The sequence below is a fragment of the Anguilla anguilla genome, chromosome 7 (assembly GCF_013347855.1).
Source record: "Anguilla anguilla isolate fAngAng1 chromosome 7, fAngAng1.pri, whole genome shotgun sequence".
Taxonomy (NCBI): Eukaryota; Metazoa; Chordata; class Actinopteri; order Anguilliformes; family Anguillidae; genus Anguilla; species Anguilla anguilla.
Window position 1 is genome coordinate 36,658,624 of NC_049207.1, and position 23,829 is coordinate 36,682,452.

At 39.1% G+C, this 23,829-nt stretch overlaps 1 protein-coding gene across 2 annotated transcripts in view; it reads right to left on the reverse strand.

Moving 5' to 3' along the window:
- LOC118231949 (attractin-like) overlaps window positions 1–23,829 on the reverse strand; it is a 199,663-nt gene that overhangs the window by 20,820 nt on the left and 155,014 nt on the right. For both annotated transcript variants that reach the window (XM_035426369.1, XM_035426368.1), the window contains exon 26: window positions 18,843–18,921. In XM_035426369.1, coding sequence (XP_035282260.1) covers window positions 18,843–18,921 — 79 coding nt within the window. The remainder of the gene's footprint in view (window positions 1–18,842; window positions 18,922–23,829) is intronic.

Genomic DNA, 23,829 nt, shown 5'->3' on the forward strand with positions numbered 1-23,829 from the left:
CACAGCCAAGTAGGAGCCACAAAACTATAATGGGGGGCGGGGGTGAAATGGAGCTCTCCTTCCTAACAATATGTTTGGCCTCTGCACTGCCCTGTGAATATCCCAGCTGTATATTCCTGACACAGACATACACTCAAGCAGGCATACACACACACTCATACGTTAAAAAAAAAAAACACACCCAGACACACACGCACATACTGTACATGCATGTGCATACATACATGCACCCTGATGCTAACCTATACAAACATTCACTTCCACGCAGCCAAAATATCCCTTTTCACACAGAAACACAGACCCAACCCCCCCCCCCCCCCCCCCCCCACACACACACATATACAGGAACACACAGAAGGTGTTCTGAGGTTTTTTGTTTCTGTACTTCCCATTATAATCGATACAACAACTAAAAAACGCAAGAGGAGACTAGCCAGGGTATTGAAAAGATCTATGAAAAGATGAGTTTATTCTTTTCAAAAGTTTCAGTACAGTGTAGCTGTTGATGAGGTGTTCTGGAATCCCAGTGCTGTCATGTTCCACTTACACCAACAAAGTGTGAGCTGCCTGACTTTCTCATATTCCTTCAGAATTTTCAGAAGCTGATAGACCAGGGCTGCCCAACCCTGTTCCTGGAGATCTACTGTCATGGATCTACTTTCACTGCAACCCTAACAAAGCGCACCTCAGTCAAGAGTTAGAACTATTATTGAGCTTCTAATTAGTATAATCAGGGGTTCCAAATTATGGTTGAAATGAAAATCTTTTAGATCTTCAGGATCAGAGCTGTGCAGCCCCATGATAGACTATTCCACAGTATATACAGATCCTTATATTTGGTTCATTTTTGATCACTACATGTGCCATTTTGTGCCTGTAAAGACTAAAAACTACAATATTTGGTACAATGAACTTGAATGGAATGTCAAACAAAAGAAAACAAATCAATGAATGACTGAATGCTGCATGGAATACTTATGAGTAAGGCAGAGTTAATATAATTTTCCATTTTGCAATTTATACATAAATACAAAACAAAACAAAAATAGATTTAAATTCTGAATAAAAAACCATTATCTATGGTCTTGTTGTACTGAGACCAACAACAAGGAAAGTAATCTGTTAGCAAAACTCAAATACATCCGGCCCTGGTTTTCTTTTCTCCCGGTTATTAACTGAACAATTAGTGCTACTGATTGGCCAGACTGTATTCACACCAGACTCCCAGGTAAAGGGAGGGTGGAAAACCAGCAGTTCTTGGACCTTGAGGGCCATGATTTGAGTAACAGGGCAACGGAGCTTTACATAGTGGACAGATGCATATTTGAGTGCATACATTCCACTAGAACAACTTTTAAAAATGTTTTATAAGTAATCGACAAGGGTTTAGCAGCACAGCTGATGTTAATCACAGAAAAAGACAAAAGCCACATTGAAGTCATCCATTGGTTTGAGAGTACAAAAATGGGAATACATTTAAAGTACAGTAAGATTGAACAACTAAGAAATGAAAAGCAAACATTAGCTCAGTACACATTCTGCACAGTCAAAACAATAACCAGTATGTGAAAACATTCAGAGAAGTTACAGAGAAACTGTCAACATTACAACCCCGATACACGTCAAAAGGAGCCATGTTTCTTTCAACCAGCACACAATTCCTTGAAACTGTTAGGGTTTTGACCCAGAACAAGTCTGCATACTTGACTTCAGAAAATTTCCCTTGGACTTGATTCCAGAATTTGGCAAGAACTGCTCTTCCAAACTCATCAATAATAAATTATTGTTTGTACTGGAAAACAGAACTCCTAGTCCTGGGAAAGTTCTGTGACAGAGGTGATAACATCTTTCCAAAACATTGTGCAGAAACCATCCATGCGGAAAGATTTGTCTCTATATATGGACATATGCAGACACACAAGGCCCTACATATGGACCAAATGCATCATCATGCAATGACAGGGGATACTATTTAAATGTCCACCATGATTAAATTCTATAGCAGTTATTAAATATAAAATTTTCATTTAATTTTCAGTTGCCTTTTTCATGTAGGCCTTATATGTGTGTAGGTGACTTCCAATACAAAAAAGAAAACAAAATAAAATGAACAAAATCACAAAAATATGCTCCTGCCACATATGGTTCTAATAATCATACTGACTGCAGCACATAACAGTGTGAGGACATTGCTGTCAATCATCATCATATATATATATATATATATATACACACAGTATGTGTGTGTGTATTTGGCTCCACAATTTTAGATTTGTAAACGTGGGGTTAAAGTGCACATTCTCAGCTTTTATTTAAGGGTATTTTATACAATTCACCATGTAGAAACTAGCACTTTTTATACATACCACTATCAATAATTCTCCCCATTGGACATCTAGCTATAGTTGGTAGTGACAACATCTCATCTTGAAATTAGCCAGTTACAGGACACACGATACACAGACAAAAGGACATTGAAAACTTTGTGGTCGTCATCTTGGTTTTGCTGAATGCCTGCAATGTAATGTAATAGATAGCTTGTTAAATTTGTGTGAGCTAAGATAGGCAATAATATTTGTTGGAACTTGGCCTCATTTTGATATAAATACATTCAATGGCAGGCTTAGATTTTGCAAGTTTTAATTAATGAATCATTAATAATGACTTATAGACAGTGCTGTCCATGTGTGTAACTTAGCAGTTTTTACGTTGAAAACGTGTTTTTGTTGATATATATAATATATATATAATTTAAAAAAAACATTCTTTCATGTTCTATATATTGTACCATAATTGGATAAAGGTCTATGTATAGGAATTAACGTCATATGTCATAGGAGGTGTCGTTTATGTAGTTCCACCTTCTTACTGAGAAGTTTCATATGCCATGCAGAACTGTCCACTACTAAAGTCAACACAGAATATATAATTTCCATCACTTAAAGGACTGATTTAGTGCAGAACAAGCATCTGTTTCCTGTGGGGAAAGGACAAAAAAAAATACAAAGCAGAGCATTTTGGTATCTTGACAAATCGGCACTGTCAGGGGAGAATGGTGACAAAGGTGAAAAGGGGCAAGGTAGCAAACGATGAAAATGCCGTTTCAGGTTGTTTTCAGGGTTGAACCCTGAAAAGTGCCAAACTCTCAGTGCTGCTTAAGTATGGGGCATGCCCCACTAAGGTGTAACTTAGCTGGATGGCATACCGGCCATCCCAATAGGCATTAAGAAAGGGTTCTGGGGTAGAAGGGAGAGGGAGACCCTAACTCCAATAATAAAGACATTAGTGATCCTTCAAGGGCCCTGATACACCGTTGTAATTAGGCTCATTCATCTTAGTCAAACAGATTAAAGTCATCTAGATCACCGTTACTCATGAACACACACATGCACTCACATACGAACACACACACACACATCCTTACAGGGAAACACACTTATAAACACTGATGGAAAAACACAAACCTACAAGCCTACCTAAACATATTCCACAACACAAGACCAGTATAAAAACTCCCAACAGACACCCACATACACCGAAGCCCACACACCACACTTATCCTACCATTACATTACAGGCATTTAGCAGACGCTCTTATCCAGAGCGACTTACACAACTTTTTTTACATAGCATTTTACATTGTATCCATTTATACAGCTGGATATATACTGAAGCAATTTCGGTTAAGTACCTTGCTCAAGGGTACAACGGCAGTGTCCTACCCGGGAATCGAACCTGCGACCTTTCGGTTACAAGTCCAGTTCCTTACCCACTGTGCTACACTCTGTCTCACATCCCCACCAGCTTCTCTCTCTCACTGACAAACACACACACACGATGGGACAGGTTTGAGCTGGTCCCCACCTGAGATAAAGTCATAAAGTCACAGGTGTGAGAAGGAGAGATTGATTTCCCCAGATCAACGTCAGCTGTTGCCACTTGAACGAACTAGCGTGGAGTAAAGAGGCCCACATTATCTCCAAAATTTAGCTGCAGAGTCGAAGGGGGGGTGCTCCAAGCCTGGCGTTCTGTCAGTGGGTTTACCGGTGTGTGCACAGAGAGCAAAAACAGCCAGGTGCACCCATTACACTCCAGTGAAAGCCTAAGGGTGACGTATGGCTTACATCAGCAACTTCACTCCAACCTAACTCCATTAGGGCTCTTTACATTATATTAATTGTGCTGACAGCTTTATTTAACATGCAGCCACTCATGTTTGTTGTGGAAGTAGTTCCCAGATTGTCAGCAGATGTGGTTAGTTACCCTGGGCTTCTTCATTTTGGGGGTGATGTACTTATTCAATGAAACTTACAAGCCAGTTGTCTTGACTTCTAATAAATAAACCCTGAAGGAATGGGCAGTGTCTATTATTATACCAGTCTTGTCATCACACTTCCATGATATTGCAGCTTTTAATAAACTGAACTGACAGAATTGTTAGTTGTTGATCTTAGCTGTCAATGTTATTTTCCCCAACATTTTGTAGTATTTGATTTATTATTCTAAAACAGATTGCAAATATTTTCTGTGTGTACATACTACAATGGAAATGCCTCAGCTTAAATTTGAGGGCATTTACTGTTAATCATAGTGCTGGATAAGTAATGATATGGGCAGCCATCTCATGGGAGTCATTGAGTCTGAATATTGCTTTGCAATGTCGTACAACTGACAGGTAATATGAAGCCATGTTACAAGACCAGTTGCATGCTATGGAGCAAACGCTCTTCCCTCATGACTCATTCCAAGAAGATCCAATACACACTGTTAAACAAATTAATGTGCTTTCAACACCAGTATGAAGTCAAACGCCTTTCACGGCCTCCATAATCACCATATCTAAACATCATTAAACTGTTATAGGAAGTTCTGCAGCACAAAGTATATAACTCCTTCATCATTAAATAACTCTGGTAGGGTGGGCGTGGTTGGGCGTTGGCTGTAGAGAGAGTGACAGGAGCGGCTCTCGGATCCATCATCACAACTGTACGGTGGAGGTAATTAGCGCCGATAATTGTTAATTGTTTGATTGCGCTGATTGCCTATAATTGTTTTCAACAGTGAGCCTGGGGTTTTTAAAAGGCTGAGACCGGGAGTCTTGAGGAGGCTGACGACGGAAAGAAAAGAAGTATGTTTATAACAAGAGAAACTAACAGAGAAACCCGTGTCTGTTTAAATTGTCATAAAAGCTGGTCGGCTGAAATAAACGAGCACAGTGAGTGTGTGTTGGAAGGTAGGAGGGGTGGCACTCATCTTGCCACAATAACTATTCCGAAAAGAGTCTTTTTTCTTGAAGAATGGTTCAATATCCCACTACACACAATTCAGAACTTGAATGATAGCATTCCAAGAAGGACAGAAACTGATTTAAGACAAATAGTGGCCCTACTCATTAGTAATTACTTGATATTCATATATTGTTAAGTCTTTCCATTATATTTTTCTAACCATTTTATATACAGTCCCCTCCATAATGTTTAGGAGAAAGATATTTCTTTCTTGATTTGGCTCTCTACACCACTTTTAGATTTTAAATCAAATGATTTACATGTGGTTAACATGCAGATTTCCAGCTTTTATCAAATGGCATTTATATACATTTTGAAGAAATTGCATCAATTTTTTAAATAAATAAACCCCCATATGAAAGGCATGATCAATTGGGTTCAGATCAGGTGACTGATTTTTCCATTTTTTGGGTTTGCTTCATCATTATGTTTGGGATCATTGTCTTGCCGCATGGTGAAGCGCCACCCAAAAAGGCTGGAGATATTTGGTTGAACTTGAGCAGATAAGATGTTTCTACACACTTCAGAATTCATTCTGCTGCTGCTATCAGCAGTTACATCATCAATGAAGACAAACGAGTCAGTACCTGTGGCAGCCACAGATGCCCAAACCAAAACACCTCCTACCATGTTTCACAGGTGAGGGGGGTTCTTTGGATCTTGGGCAGCTCCTTTTGGCCTCCACACTGCCATCACAGATACTAGTGACTCTTGGACTCATCTGTCCACACAAGACCTTTTGTTGGTACTTAGCTAATAAGTGGTTTACGTTGTTCAGTCTTCTGCAGACAGCAGTCACCAACACATCCATGTCTGCCTCTTGAAGAACGTTTCTTATCAGTCAAACAGGTGTTCAGAGGTTTTTGATCATGGTGAGAATTCTTCGGTCATCAACTGTAGAGGTCCTCCTATGCCCTTTGTGGTTACTGAGCACATCAGAGTTTTATTTAGGTCGGTGATTGACTTGGCCAGTCAAGAACATTCTGCTTTTGGTTGCTTTTGCAGTGTGGTTAGCAGTGAGCTTACCAGCTCACCAATACATTTTTGCTTCAAGTAGTTGATTTTGACACATCCAATGTTTTGTTTGTAATCAGTTTATTCTGCATTTTCCACCCCATGATGGACAGTATATAACAGTATTTGCATATATACAGACCTATATAGAAGCATCCCCACATCAGTGAGTACATGTGCAACATCATTAACGTGCTAAATGTAAAATAATTTCAAAATAATGTCAACTTCAAACCACAATACAAATCATAGATTCATTCAGCTAATGTCTATATAAAACTAGAAAGCATGCTATAATAATCCTAAAGCAATTACAAAAAAAAAGAATTAATAATAAAGTTCTACAACAGCAACACTTCATCAATATTACCACATATATAATATTTCCATTGTGGTTTTATTTTAATAATTAAGTAAAGGATAATCCCTGATGAGGTGGTCAGCTATTGGGGAATAATGACCACCGTGGAGGCAAAGAACAGGGGTTGCCTCTGTGAAGGTCATTATTCCCCGATAGCTGACTGCCTCAGAGGGGATTATCCAGCATATTACACGGCTAATTAACTTATACAACAGTTACCAACAATGATTATATATTAGTTACTATTACCATTATTGAATTTTATCAACTTAATCAGCTGAAATTTTAATATTCTTCTGTGGCCCTTTGACCATATTGTTTTAGCTTCGTCAAGCAAAACTCTCATTGATAGTTCTATTCGGATCATTGTCAAGCAAAAACCTCTGGTGGTTATTTCTACAATTCCATGAAAACAATGATTCTATCAGGAAAAAATTGGTTCCTTCTTGTTATGCAATTAGCACTAATTTTGGTTATTTTTGTCATTAGCACATTACTCAATCTTGCTTTTTAAAATTTTTTGGTCATGCAGTGTAGCGTATTTCTGGTCCCACTCAACTGGTTTAAAATGCAAACGTTAGCTTTATGCTAGGTCCGCTGTTACTTTACCTAGTTAATATTAAAATTAATTCGGGGTTTAGGTCAAAATGGTCACATGGCATTCTTGTGTGTTCGGGAGTATTGGCGAACGTGGTACTGAGATGAGGCAAGTTAACACTAGGTCACGGACTCTCCTTAATACATATTTGTATAAAAATTAATAACATACTCTCTACTGACGTTGATGGCATAACATTAACTGGAACAGCTGTACACAGAACCGCTGTATCGATAGCCAAAAGATGACTCTCCTTTTTGTTGCTCTGCGTCTGTATTTTTGGCTCACTGTCACTCTTCTGACACTGTCAGAGTCATTGATATGCATTGCCTCCCCGGCATCTGATTCAGCTTCATACCTCTTGTAACAATGCACAACACTAGATTAGTTTTCTGACTGAATATACTGTATATTTAGCATAAGTCATACAGTAATAATGATGAGATTTACTAGGCAACGAAAGTACATATGATGGCAGATCTGTCGGTTTTCTTAAGTTAAAGTGACAACGGTCAAATTGACAGCTGTGGCACTTCTTCCTGAGGAGTGATAGTTCTAGGTTAAAGGGTTCATTACCCATAGCAGTGGTCAATATACAGACATGTCTGATCGCTGAATGCTCAAAGTGAGCAATCAGAATTGAGCATTCTACAAAGATGTGCAATAAGCAACCTTATTACACATATTTGGATAATGTGACATTCCACATTTGGCCACTATTCAGTCCAATTCATTACCATTGTCCCATGTGTTCATGCATGCACCACAACACCTAATGATCTGCTGTCTTTCTTCATACTACTTTCTAGGCTGGACGGACTTCAGTGTAATGCTCTGGAATACCTTGTTACAGAAATGGCGACAATACCTATGTTGGGGATTTTGAACCACAGCTCTGTGTTTATGAACAATCTAAATGTCAGGAGGGTTGCTGGGCAAGGGTGCATGCTACTTCATGCTGTAGGTGGGGCATTACTTCAAGATCATTGACTGTAGTAGTGGTGAAACTTGCATGAAGGTGTTTAGGAAGACTGTGACTGTAGGAGGAGCAATAGGTAAGCAAGGGTGTTGATGTTGAAGGGGTATTCAACTGTGTCTACAAGTCATAGCTGCCTTTTTCCTGCCATTATACAGCATCACTTGGGAAACTTTGCTGAAGGAAAGGGCAGGAGGGTAACGAAGCTGCCAAGACTGCTCACCCACGCTCCACTACACACACACACACATGCACACATACATACACACACATGCACATGCACACACACACACGCTCACACATGAACATACACACACGCACACAAGCACACGCACACACACACACGCATGCGTACATGCGCACATGCACATGCATGCACACACACACGTACATACACACATGCACATGCACACATGCACACACACCAAACACAAATACACAGTGACAGAAATGCATTAGCAGTTCTGTGTATACTGCAAATACACAGACCTACTAAATGCACACAAGTACAGAGGAAGACAGAAAAATGCACACACACACACACACAAACACACATGCACACACACGCACACACACACACACACACACACACATACACAAAATATGTGTGTGCCAGCTGACATACATTATTTTGCAGAACATTAAGTACGTATAATGTAACTATGCAAAATTAACAAAGAACCCTGAAACAAACCATGTTTATTGGTTGTTCCATTGAAAAAGACGGGAGTGATGGCCTAGTTTTCTCTCAAAAACACAAAAAGGCTTTCACAAATAGGAGTTATGAATCCTATGGTCAAAAGAAATTACATAACTGTCCAAAATAGCAATCTGTCCCAAGGATTTTCCTGTAGAAGGGACACTGTCCCAGGATTGGTGAACCCAGGAAAACCACTAAAAACAGATTACCACAAATCAAACTTGCACATACACAGCTCCATTACAATGTCAGAGGTGCAGCCTATTGCACTGTAAAAGTGTGGTCATCAATAAGGGTACTCACTAAATGTCCAAAGAATGACATGCTTCAGGGACAAGGTTCCTTTAAGTGCGACAAAGCCCCATGGCTGTCTAAGGAGGGCCTGAAGCTGAGCTGAGAGTTGGACGAAAAGGCTTTTTAAAGGTGCTTGTACTTAAAGCCCAAATATTGCAGGGAGAGTCGATGGTCATCGTAGAGCTCTGAGGCTTGGATCAGCTTCAGTTCTGGTTCTGACTGACATTAGCTGATGCTGTGCAAATCCCTACAGCTTGATCCCTATGGCATGCCTGGGGTTTGTTCAGACCAGATTGAACAGCTAGGTTGGAATATGATGATGCATGCTGATCTGAGCTCAGTTTGTACGAAGGCAACATAGACCCTTTCCCTTCTGATTTCTTCCTCTCCCATCTATCTAATCCCACTCCATTTCTATAGCTTTTCTTTCTCCTTCTCTTTGTGCCACCTCTGCTGTACATGTACATGCACTGCTTTGCATTCTCAAGTTACCTGGCCCCAGAGATGGAAGTCTGGGAGATGCTGAGTCATCACATATGCATTTATGGCAGCACAAAAAGCCTCATTAGGCAAACCATGTTTTCAGAATAGCCTGAAAACTACAGAAGTGGCACACAAAATACAACACCATTTTTATCACAGCTGGATATAATACAACAGAAAAAAATAAAATGACCAAGATGCATATCAACACATAACACAGAGTAGAAGACACGTGTTTTGACCATCACAGGTCTTCTGCTCCTGGAATTTACAATGAGGAGGGTGGGTCAGTCTGCTTAAAGAATACTGAAACACACTGTCTCTACTCGGTTGCATGTGCTTATAAGCATCTGGGTATTTGTTTTCCTGTTGTGCTCATCGAATGCATCACTGTCGGCTGTAGGCACTTTAAGACTGCCCTTTTACGATTAGACACCGACCTGCTTTCTAATATATAGAAAGACAAGAATAAAATAAAACACTTGGCAAATGAAACTGAAAGCAAGTCATTGAAAAGGAAATGTATATACAAAAAGCAGAGAGAAAATGAGAGCAGCCTACAATATTATTCAAATTCATTAAAAGTGAACTTTGAAAAGTTACAATTCCAAACAGGGATGTGAAAAAGAGAAAGGGCTCCCCCACCCACGCAAGCGCAAGCACAAATACACACACACACACACAAACCCAATCTCCAGGGCCCTCCAGAGCTCAGTAGTGCCATGGGAAAGCTTTCCCTATTATACCCCTTCATATATTCTACATGCTCTTATGTATTACTTACATATATTTATTTCACAAATCAACACGAATAAACTTGTCTGCTCCATATGTTCATATATGCACATTTCTAATGGCAACATTACATTACAGGCATTTAGCAGACGCTCTTATCCAGAGCGACGTACAACAAGTGCGAAATAACAAAATATAATAGAAATAAGAAATAGAACAGGATAAGGATAATAGGATTTAAAAAAAAGATTCAACATCAAATTAGCACAGCACCAATTAAATTTACTGACACACCCCTTTGTGCAGCCCAACCCATACTGACATGAAAACCTTTATCGTAGACCACAACATTACCAAACTGGCTGGAGGCAGAAAATTCAATTTGTTCTTGACTAAATTAGCAATTCCACTAGCACCCAGGCATTTGCATTGCAATTGTCATCGAAATTGGGCCCTTACGTTCAAATTTGTACATTAACACCCTCCTTGGACTACAACAAAAAGTAAAATCAAATGATTTAGTAATACATGAAAAGCTACTTTTTAAAATAGCCAATGACTGAACAGGTCTCAATGAAATAAAAGTGCTCCCAGCTTCAGCCATGTTACTTTTGTGTGAATGACTTCACTGACAGCCTAGAAACCTTATAGGTTTTATGTGGTGCAGTTCTACGGTCTCCATTTCCATGACAAGCCAAGGGAGAGAGAACATCTGCGTTGTGTCTGGGCACGTGCCAGTCTGGGCCAAACTGGCCCCCGACAGCAGCTCTGTGATCAGTCTTCAGTTTGCCGTTCTTCCTTTTGAGTGACAGGGTTTATTGCACCAGTGTGCTGAGCAGCTGAGATCCAGACTGTAACAGATGATGTTGAAATGGCGTAATATTCCATCTTGGCGTGACGCCATACAGAAATTGAGTGGTACCAGACAGATTGCCCTCTTGTAAAGCACCACTTAGAGGACCACTTCTTGTCTGAAACACATGAATCATGGCAGGGGTGGGACCATAGATTCACTGTTTACCCACTCTGGAGACTGCTGGACTTTCATGAAACTATCTGGATAACAAGTGTGAGAGTGGTATAGTTTAAGTTAATTCATTTAGCAAGTTTAGCGGTAAAACAGCTTATGGTGTTCAGTCCCACCACCATCAGATCAAGAGGCCAGTGACTTTAAGGATTTCCATTGCTGTATCTATGGAATTTCCAACAGGTGAATAAATAGTATTTTAAGCAATTGTATTTTTGGATAAACACAAAAAATGTTTTTTCCAGATTACTCCAGGAAAGACTCCAGTCTTTGTTGTTGATTCATCCTTCCATGTGGATAAAATACTGATTGTACCAGTGACAACTGCTGCCAGCAGTGCTTTTGTAAAGCAAGATGGTTGAGAACACGTAGGTGTGCCTGTAAGCACCTGACAAACATCATATAATATTAAACTAATGTCTAATGGGGTTCAGGCTTGTGTTTCTGCCTTTGCCGTGCTCCCTAACTGGATTGAAGAGTCTGAAGTCCCACCACTTCTGAAGTCTGAAGAAAGTTTGTGAAGAAAGATCAGTAACAGAGGTCCTGAACCCAATAGCAGGGATATTGTCAAGAAAGGTGAGGCACCTCTTTGTATCTCACAAGTGCGGTGGACTGTGATTCTCATTGGCAGGTAAGAGGCAGAAATGAGATAATTATTTCAATTTTCTTCATTTGACAGACTTATTGGGGGAGCGGGCATAATTTGGCGTTATCAAGCAAACTTCTTCAAACTACCAACTCCTTGTTACCGCAAATTTTAGTAACTTCAAATATTAAATACACCATGCATAGCACAGGTGCCAAGCAAGGACAGTTAGCACAACGTGAAGAAAAATAGAAAACTCAAATGTTGTTACTCTCACAGTAGTGCCATTTTATTTAAACTGCTACCAGAAAGGGAATGCTCTGCCAATCTAAATAAAATAGCAGGCCTGGGAGCACCAGGTGGTACTGAGGTAGTCTCTCTCCAAATCACAGGAACCACATCTGACAGAACCAAGTCAAGTGGGGCACACCATCAGTCAGAATTCCCTCCAAAACTTCCCAGTGACTGTTGCAACAGCAAAAGGTAGATATGAAATCGCCTTTGAAGCTCACTCTTTGAGGATCTTGCAGGTAGAAGATTACATAGTGCGGTCATTTATCAAACATCACAAATCCAGCTGCACCTTTAAGCCTCAGTTAAATATATATATATATATATATATATTTAACTGAGGCTTAAATATATATATATATATTGTATCTGTGGACACAAAAGGCTGTAGACTAGGTTATGGTGTGAATTAACTGGAAGGTGGTGTTGTCTTTCATGCTAACATGTACAACTGGTCACAGTGCTGCCCAAGGATAGGTAGCAACGTACACCCCGGCATTAAGAACTCTTTTGGTTAATCGGGCCACAGCAGCTTGGCTGCAAAGCAGCTAGGCTACTCAGGTGATGGACTGTAGAATGAGGAGCAACACTGGCTGGCAGCATGTTTACCAGAGGACACATATGTTATGAATGCACTGTAGTCCCTGGAAACAATAGAAGATCTTACAGCAATGGCACAGGCTGACAACATACAAATAGGCACTGATCTAAAAGAAAAGTAAAATAGTTCATATAAAGCTGTCAAAAAAAGAAAAAGGTTACAGTAAATATCTGGCTGCTTAAACCTCAATAGACAACAGGCCATCATCGTATTCAAGGTTCATGTCATAGGAAGTGGAGGATGTCATAGGGCCAAGTGGTTTGACTGAAAGCAGGGTTTACCGAACTTTCTGACTCCAACGGTGTGTTCTGTTCTGAACCACATCGCAACCATGTGTAATATCAAGGATTGTATAAATAAACATCCTTGAATTATCTGTTCACATCTGAAACAGAGCAACTCTAATTAAAAGACCATCGAAAATGTCTAGGAACGCTTACAAATCTACCTGAACTTATAAAAGATAAAAGGCCTGGATGCAGCATTACAAGATGCACAACAATTATCATATCTAGGCAATATGTTCAACCTCTCCAAAGCACATGATTTAGAATACAAAAAGATTCATTATGCAGAATATTTTCTGCTGCCTCGGAATCTTGAATATGAATATTTCTGCAAATATAAGATGATTACCATACAGTATGTCTGACTGCACTGATTTGTGGTACCGTTCGTATAACTAAGCAGGCACTCTCCATGGTGATATACACTTGAATCACACTGCCTTTCATGCATGTGCTTAGTGGTATTTTTATTCTGCATGAAAAATAGAGCAGAAGTGTGCTGGTATTGTTTTCTTATTTTTGGATGTCTTTTGTAAACCATTGGCAGAAATGCATGGGTGGGCATATGCCTTAATGAAGCAACCTATTTTTATTCCGTACCACATTCATTATTGAATAACAAGTCGGTCACCTTGGGTAAGAGGAAAATAACAGCCATTTGATTTTAAAAGCATTAGCCTTTTTTTCTGGTGGCTTAAATGCATAGGAGCACCAAATTTATATGAACATGCACGCAGTTCCAATCCACATTCATAACACTGGGAGCCACACCAGATTTTAGGACAAACAGGCCAACCTGAGGAAGCAAGAACCCACTTTTAATAAAATCTTTAATGGAAGAAATTGCTAAGCAACTGGATTGCGATTATCATCCCTGTCTAAATGACTGAAGGGGTTTTCAAGATGCATACAGGACACTGTGCTAAAGCTGGGTGCCTGAGGAGAATGACATATTTTGCTGTGCTGTCTTTGCTCGTAGCAGCCTTCAATAGCCTGTAATACACACCCTTAACCTTAACTTTACACGTCATTATCCCATTCATGTGGTTGCCAAAATATGGCACATTCTTGAGCATTTAGGGGATGTTCTATTTAAGACTTTATAACTCCAGATATGCGTGTCACTGAGACTTGTAAAATGGCTTAAATGAAGCAAGATACTTGTACCAGTTACAATACAAAATTCATTTATATTCATAATTCAGGGAGAAATAAAGTGCCACAAATGCAATTATCTTGGTGAAAATTCAAAAATGAAGTTGTTCTCCTTTAGTTTGAAATGAAATACTGAGATATCACATATATAAAACAGGTAAAACTATACATGACCTGGATCATAAACTGCTTTACCATAAGTATGCAAAATAGGCGGCGATAGAGGGCGATAGGCGAAACTACTGAAGATCTATGAAAAAGCAGGGTAAACAGGGTACCCTGGTGTCCCTTACTGTCTCCAAATCTATCCAAAATGTTGAAATTGTGTATTGCTGTAGATCATAATATAATCATATATTTCACTACAAATAAACTACTCACTTTTGCATCGTTTTCAAGTAGAATTGTTATCCTTACATCAGTACAGGGGCCTATGGGTTTGAAAACTGACCCAGAACCTTTCCAAAAATGAATAAAATGTTTTTTTGTTGATTATAAACATATATACCTGTATATGTTTACAAGTTTGCATCAAATTTCACAAGATAACTATTAATAAAATGCATTCTACCAGTACTTGTATACTGCTGAAACAATAAGAAAGTACTGTAAATTACAGGTATATACTGCAGATTACACTAAAAGCCTTGATTATAATACACTTGGCCATCCATTAGTTATGAAATAATTGACTGTAAATCCAGAATTAACTACATGCTATGCCAAAGTGCTGCTCTAATTTCTTTCTGCAAATCCTGTAAATCATGCTGTCTTGCATTTCTCCCAAGTTAATCACGTCATCCGTCAGCTATGGTTGAGGTCCCCTTGGTGTTGATTGATGTCAGCCTATCAAAAGAAAAGTTCCTCCTCTCCTTTCTTTCACTCTACCTCTTCTCTGTCTAGATTTATTTTAAATCAAAAGCTTAACCAACGTTAAAAAGCCCCATTCAAGGCTTTGTTTTTTCAGATTTGGAGAAACAGAGTATGAAAATAGGATGAATGGTCATAATTGCACTTCATATGATTTGCTACTTACAGCTCAAGAGCCCTTTACTTACAGATTGAGTTTAACTACTTTCAGGCAGATGGGGCTCCAATGACAGACACTGATTCTTAGTGGCTTAAACTCAAAAGGTTCACAAATTGATGTACCAAATTGATGAAAAGCTGGCGCCCCATACTCCACTGAACCTTAGGGTTTCTACTCATTTCAATTCAGGTCTTAATAGCTTTATCACTTATTGGATGAAAATATTTGACATCCACATCCCATCCCCCCCGTCCCCCAAATGTAGTACCCAGTAGTGGAGCTAAGGGTGGGGGGGGGGGGGGGGGGGGGACCAGAGGGGGTGACCAGGCCTACACATTTGGGGGTCCCATGGGTGCTCACTCTTACAGCATATTTTATGGAAAACAATTGCTGCTGTAAAATATTGATCACAAAAACTTGATCAATATGAATACAAAACATCCATACATCCATCCATTATCTATACCTGCTTATCTAGGGCATGGTCAGGCGGGAATTCACTCGCACGCTCATACATATGGGAAATTTAGAGTCTCTATTTAGCCTACCTGCATGTCTTTGGACTGTGGGAGGAAACCCACTTGGACACGGGGAGAACATGCAAACTCCACAGAGAATGGCCCAGGCTGGATTCAAACCCAGGACCTTCTTGTTATGAGGTCACAGTGCACCACCGTGCTGCCCACAATACAAAACATACTGCTATAATACATATATAATATAACATGCAGCAATAATACTATTCAATTATTTAAATCACTAAACATAAGATACCTTAACTCTATGGCAGCACTTGGGAATGAACTAATTTCTGATTGCTGTTCTTCACACATTTATGTCTCAGTGAAACATGACTAAATGAGTCCTCTCCCCTGGTTTCCCCTCTCCCAGGGGGTGGCATTGCTACTATTTACAATTACCTTATTCATGCAATTCCAAAACCAGAGGATAAATTTGACTCCTTTAAAGTATTAGTCATGAACCTTTCTCAGTTTGCAGAAAGGTAGGAACTACCTTTTTTCTCAGCTTATTGCCCTGGTGACTGTCTATAGACTTCCTGGCCCATACTCCGTCTTTATTCCTGACTTTTTTCCCACTTAGCTATACGCTATGAGCAGTGATGATAGGTGATTTTAACCTGCACTTTGAAAATGCAGATGATCCGCTTACATCTGCATTCAACAATATTTTAGAATCAGTTGGTTTTACTCAAAACGTTGTCGGTCCCACACATTATTGTGGTCGTACTTTAGACCTTGTCTTAAGTTTTGGTGTTAATATTAATGATGTAATTCATAAACATGATCCCATTCTGTCTGATCAATTTCTTATAACACTACAATTGGACCGTCCCATAACAACTAAGATGTACACAGGTCACACTATCACTACCACCACTGCTATTGATGCACTACCAGAATACTTTGATTTAGACATTTCAGCTTCCTCCTTGTCTATTGATAGTCTGACAGAGGGACTGGCAACTACACGACGTAAAACCTTGATGCATTTACTCCATTAAAAAGTTATTGAAAAGAGACTTGCCCCTTGGTATACTGACCACACTCAGGGTCTGAAACAAAAGCCTTGTCCACTGGAGTGAAAGTGGCACTCTACTAATCTTCAGGTATTCCACCTGGCCTGAAAAGAGTCTTGGTGCCAATAAGCAAGCTCTCTCCAGTGCAAGGTCTACTTGCAAAGTTTATACAAGAAAATCAGAATAATCCCCCAGCTTCTATTCAAAACAGTTGCTGATCTAACTAATAATCATGCAGGAACTAAACCTCAAATTCCTGCTTTTGTAGCAGTAATGATTTCTTAACTTTCCTTTGCATTAAAATAACAGGAATTAGAGAAATATCAGATATTTGTCACCACAATAGTCACAATAGACAGCTTTATTGATATCATAGAACTGTCTCCTAGACACACAGAACAACTTCCATCTTTTACTCCTATACTTCTGAGCGAACTAGTCAAATTAGTTTATTCTTCCAAATTCTTCCACCTGTGTTTTTGACCTTATACTCACAGAGTTACTGAAGGAGCTATTGCCTGTCCTTGAAAATAAATTCTTCATACAATCAATTCTTCATTGTTATCTGGCTATGTTCTCATTTCCTTTAACATGGCAGAAATCAAGCCACTGTTCAAGAAACTAAATTTGGATACTACAGACGTGGCTAATTTTAGACCTATTTCAAACCTTCCATTTCTACCCTTGAGAACAGCACCTTGAGAGCTGAACAGCTCTCTTTTTCTTAGAGGATACCAATGTGTATGAAAGGTTTCAGTCTGGTTTCAGGAAGCATAATACTACTGAGTCAGCCCTTGCCTGAGTATTGAAAGATCTGCAGCTGTATTTTTGTCCTTGATACCACAAACCACGATATTTGCCACTGTTGGCCAGACAAATCATTTGATGTCAGTGGTAAAGCTCTCATGTTGTTTCTCTGACAGATCTTGGTATGTTAGGGTAAAGAAAAGTCCTTTGAGTATTCCAGGGTAACCCAAGGAGTACCCCAAGGACCTGTGTTGGGTCCTTTGCTCTTTTCTCTGTACATGCTCCCCCTTGGGGACATCATGCAGATTGCTATGCAGATGGCACACAACTTTATATTTGTTTTAAACCAGGCAAATCGATCAGCTAGCCAAATCAGAGGTCTGTCATAAAGATGTAAAAGATTGGACAGCCCAAAATTTAGCCCCTATTCTGAAACAGTCTTACGAGATGAGTATTAACCGATACTAAAGTGAAAGAAAGAGGAAAGTATGAAGAAATAAAAAACTGTACATGATACAAAGCACTACCCCTCATCTGCAGAGCATCACCAGGGAAAATATACAGCTTCTGGTGATGTCTGTGGGTCGCAGTCAGGCAGTCATCGAATGTAAATAATTTGCAACCAAGTACTAAATATGACAACTTTATTTCAGATTATGTTAATTTGTCCAGTTACTTTTGCTTCCCTGAAATGGGGGGACTATGTCTAAAAAGGGCTCCAATTCTTACATGGATAACCAAATATGGATGTAAATAGCTGACATTCTGCAATTTAATCTGATATGTATTGTTTAATTCAAACAGGATTTACTGGAGTACAGAGCCAATACAACAAAGATTATGACATTGTTCAAATATTTCTACATTTAGCTGAATTCTTAAATGTGACTTTATACCTATTGCCAGTCTTTAGCTTAATGCAGTACTCACTCACCATTCTGTACCCTTGTTCTGACAGGTCACACTAATGTAACCTGCCTTGAAGACTCGCTAAGTCACATAAATAAATTATAAAAACAAAAATAAAAAATATATAAAGTACCAATGAACTGAACTGCACTGTAGTTAAATTAATTCCAGTGAGGACGAACCGCATTGTGGATTAATGGGGGCTGGGGGGTTCAGGGCTCACCTCTCGGCGTCGGGATGCCCAGCAGCTCTGCTTGATCTTCCATACCACGGCGGCCACCAGCAGCAGAGACAGGAAGCAGCTAGGAATAGAGAGGGGACACACCTGTAAATGACCTCCCAGCAAGTACAATACCAGACATAGTTAACAGGGGAGTGGTTCCCTGATTAATTCCCTCTTTTAACTTTTCTAACCTCAAAAACAACAGTATGTACACTACAGTTAATGCCGTGTACGTAAAAAGGTGCAGTGCTTAATCTGATGGTGTGAATGGATTTCCTTATGCAAGTTTCTCTCATCTGTCACCTTGTGACATATTTCAATCTGTTCCATGACCCATAGTTTGTCCTAGGCCTCCAATTTATTTCTTCAATACAATATACTTTGTGCATTGTTTTATTTATCCTTTATTTAACCAAGAAAAAGGAAAGGTGATACTTGTAGAGCAAAGATGATACTTGTAGAAATTCCAGTTTAATTAATGTTCACATATGTACTTTTTCACGTGCAAGCTGAAGATCTAAATGAAGGTCTAAAATGATCTGTATTTCAAAGCATTTTCCTTCAGAATGACCATTTCTTTAAATACAGACACACACATTTCCTCAAAAAATTTAAAAAATATTTTTTTCAACGGACTGCACGTGCCAACATGTTGTCAGATTCAATTGGTTAGTTTGCCAGTTGTTAAGCGAGATTGGTCACATTTGTTATTTTTTTAAATTCTCTTTTATTCTTTTTTTGAACACTGGCAGATTTTTAAGCCAGCTATTCAGGAGAAGCTATTTCATTTATTTCATTTCCGTTATTTCGATACCCCCAAACAGCAAATTTGTTGTAATATTAAGAAGGCATGGCCAACTGTATCAAAGGCCTTGGAAAGGTTAACAAATAGAACAACACACTTTCTTATTCTCAAGGGCTTAGATAATGCTATTGACTACTACAGCAGCTGTAGTAATTGTACTGTGATCTGAAATCCAACTGCACTTCACTAAATATATTGTTATCATGCATGAAACCTGACCCACAATAGTAATGTCAGCTAGCTAGCAAGCTTTCGGATGTATACTGTGCTGTAGTGGGACATTGACAAACTGCTTCCATGTAAATGGTGACGGTATCTAAATATTATTCGTGATTGGTGTATATTTCAATTTTTATGTTTTTCCTGGTTATTAAGATAACACACCTTAGTACAGACTGTGTGGCTAATGGAAGTGTGTCTTTATGGCATGCACATTTCATGACACTATTCATAATATACTCCTATAATTAGCAATAACCGTTTCTGAGCAACTACGTTGTTCATGCCACTACGGAAATTATGGAAGTTTACAATTTCATTTACTGTTACCACTCTCTGTATTGGACTTTGGTAGTTGCTTATGCTCAGCAAACCTTGCATTAGAAGAAAACACATTGTATTTATTCATCAAGATGAACTTTTGCCAACTTTAATCAGTTAAAAACTTTTTCTTGCTATTGCATGAGAATTGCATGAGAACATTTTCTCCACCCACAAAATATGAAATATTCTGATAATATCTGCAATAAGTACACTGTGACATTTCCCATTTATTTTTCATTAAATCAGAACTTTCCAAACTAAAGAAAATCTTTTGTTAAAAGGATTTATTTTAGCAAACCAAGGAGAAATACCAAAGCCATGGCCTTGATTTTTATTTGGCTGTACACTGTACTTGTATATTTAAACATTTTAAGTTAAACATAAACATTAAAAATGACCACACTAAAACATGTCAACACCCCTCCTCCCCCCAACTGACCCCACCAACATAAATTCTGGAGGGGGAAACGCTAGGATGGGAATTATTGAGCTCAGAAGGAACAACAACTTTTAACAACCCACAGGCAGTTTTCCTATCATTGTTAGATGAAAGGGACATGGGTGAGGGGCAATTAGATCTGCAGAAAGCCTCAGGAGACTAGGGACCAAAAGGTCAGAAGCAGCCGGTTTACTACGATCGATATTTCTCAAAACTATGAGATGATCAGCAGATTAAACAGGGCTGAAACTGAAGCACCCAATTCCAGCAGAAGGCAGAGGGAATTTAAGCCCTGTAGTGGCTGATGAAACTTCATTTGGATAATTAAAAATGACCAGGATATTTAAAATTATTGTTAGAAAGAGATCCAACCACATTTTTACAGAGAGAGTTCACTAAAAACTACTAACACTTTTCCAAAATGTAGTAGGATTATTCAATTAATCAGTGAGGGTCTATAAAAAACATTTGATTTCTATTTAATAATGCAACAAAGTACATTCATTCTGAAGGAAACTAAAACAGGACCAGTTAGTTCAAGAATCTGTTTTAATTTGGCCCATGCAATGTCTGATAAAAAAGATCTGAAAGTTTAGAGGTAAACCAAAGATTATGTCCTCCTTTTATCTTATCCTTTTTCAGAGGAACATTTTATTAGTGATTGATAGTAACAACATTTTGAAATAATCCAAAACAGCATCAGGAATAAAATGGATTAAATGCATGTAAAATATGTTTAAATGCCCATCAGATAAAATTAATCAAATAAATTTTTAAAAATAAACTGAGGCTGTTTTGGCCATTATGGCATCCCTGTAAAAAATATGGCACAGTGGTCACTAACATTATTGGGGGACAGTGAGACTGCACAGCATTTGGGAGCTGCAGGCTGTACAGAAAGGACATTGATGTGACAAAAATTTACTAGGATGGATACAGTCAAAGCAGGCAGTAATTAAACATGGTAGCTTTGAGAGCTTCAGACATATGAGGGTAGAGGAAATCACACAAACCATTCACGAAACAGAGGAGGACCAGCAGAAGTACAAATCCGTGCGCTGTACCAAGTTGCAGAATCATGATTTAGCAGATGTGTAAAGAGCTTGAAAACGCACAGCTGAGCAACATGCAACTAACCACTGAAAAGGCACCCCAGTCAGATGAACAGGAACAGAGGGTAAAACATACTTGCCGCCAACTATGCACCAAGCCACATTAATGTATGTAATTTAGTAGCACACAGGCATACCACAGCTCCTACCCTCAAAACTAATGCAAGGAGAACACTTGAGAAAGTAGGCTGCTTACTCACTGAGTAGAATTACTGGTGATATAACGTTTTGCTTGCTAAATAAAGTAGCAGCAAGGGCAGCAGGATAGACATGTACTTAGTCTAATGGCAGATCATGCAGTCAAAAGAAGAATAGAGGAGCCCCTAGGTCCAGAGAGGACATGAAGATGATGGGGTAGCTAATCCAAATGCAGCAACACAGACAGCGGGGAAGCACAGATCGACCAAGGACAAGGGTAGCAGCAGTGCAGTAGAGTGCAGAAGCTGACTGGCCGAACTTCAGCAGGCAGGCAGCAGGTTAGCAGGTTAGCATCCAAGGCAGCTGACTGGCCGAATGCTGCAGCAGGTAGACCAGGCAGTGGCAGCAGATTTGGTGTGTCTTCACCTTTCCAGAAAAAGAGGTGTATGCCATGACTTCAAGCTCAGCGTTAACTGTAACGGCATTTGACTAACGTTTGATCCTTTGAAAGTGCAATGAGCAAGACGGGTATGCACACTGTTAGAAACCAATCGCAACCAGCAGTTCTTGAAGAACTCCTGATCTTCAGCAAACTGCATTAAGACAAACTGTCAAGTAACATTGTTTGCAAGCCCTGGTTTGCCAAGGGGAACCATCCACAATCCACATTCTAATTTAGACTGGGTTCAATTTATATGGTCTGATTGAGCTTTTAGTTGACAAATGACCTTGGTTTGCCATCTTTGAGAAATAAAAGTCATTTTTGAAGAGTGTTTACTAGTAAGGCACAAGTACAGTGTTTCACAAACTTTGTTAAATTAGTCGCCAAACAGTTTCAGTGCCAACACGATTGAATTAAGGCTAATCCAGCTCTCACAAACAGAAATGTTCACAGTTGAAGCTGAACAAATACATGAGCATGAGATGTCAACACTTGATGTCACAGTACCTAAAACAACATATTTATTTTTTCACGATAAGTTATTTTTGATACCTCTCACATTACAGCTACTGTCATGTGTCAGACTGGCTCTGTGAAGACTGAAGAATTAAAATCAGCCTAAATTAAACCAGAATTCACAGTGGGTGCCAAGATATTTTACACAACACATTATGATGCTATTATTTGTTTACCCACAGTGGGTAAAATACTGAAAACGAATAATTCACATTCACAAACCTGTAGTCATTTTTATTAGAGAAAATCACACAAACTCATATATTCTCTCTCTCTCTCTCTCTCTCTCTCTCTCTCTCTCTCATTTTCTCTCTATTTTGGTATTCACTGCAGCAAGAAAAGAAAAGTGGGCTGCATTGTTAATTTCTTGCTGGGATAGGCTAAGATGGCTGTGTACCTCAGCAGGAAGAAAAAAGTAGAAATGGGGGTAACGGTTAACATCATTGAGATGTATAAATCTTTTGTCAGATCAAGGTATTGACTTTGAGCACTATAGAAGGATGTGGGACCGAGGGGGTTTTCAGGATAGGTGCCATGGGGAGGCAGTGTGTCGTATGGAGGGAGGAGATTTCATATTTAACAAAATACTAAGATAATAGCGATATGAATCATCATAGGTTTCTTTCAGTAAAGGTTTGCATTCTATTGCTTTGTTTGACATTTTCTCCTTTTAATTTTCCTTTTATAGGCTGTATGTATTGTTACAAAGGTTTGTTAAAATTCTCTCTCTCGCCCTCTCTTTCTCTGTCTCTCACACACACACATACACACACACACATACTGTAGACCCCATCACAGAGCCCCCCCATATAATGTCGGGTGTGGAAACTGTCTGCTGCATGCTGATAGATAATGAATAATACTGAAAAAATAGCACTGGGTGACATATCCAGATACAGCAGTGTGGTAATCGCATTTTCACTGTGGAATAAATGTAATTTTACAGCTATGTAACAGTAAACCTATCCCTACCTCTATGCTGAGAGTCCTTT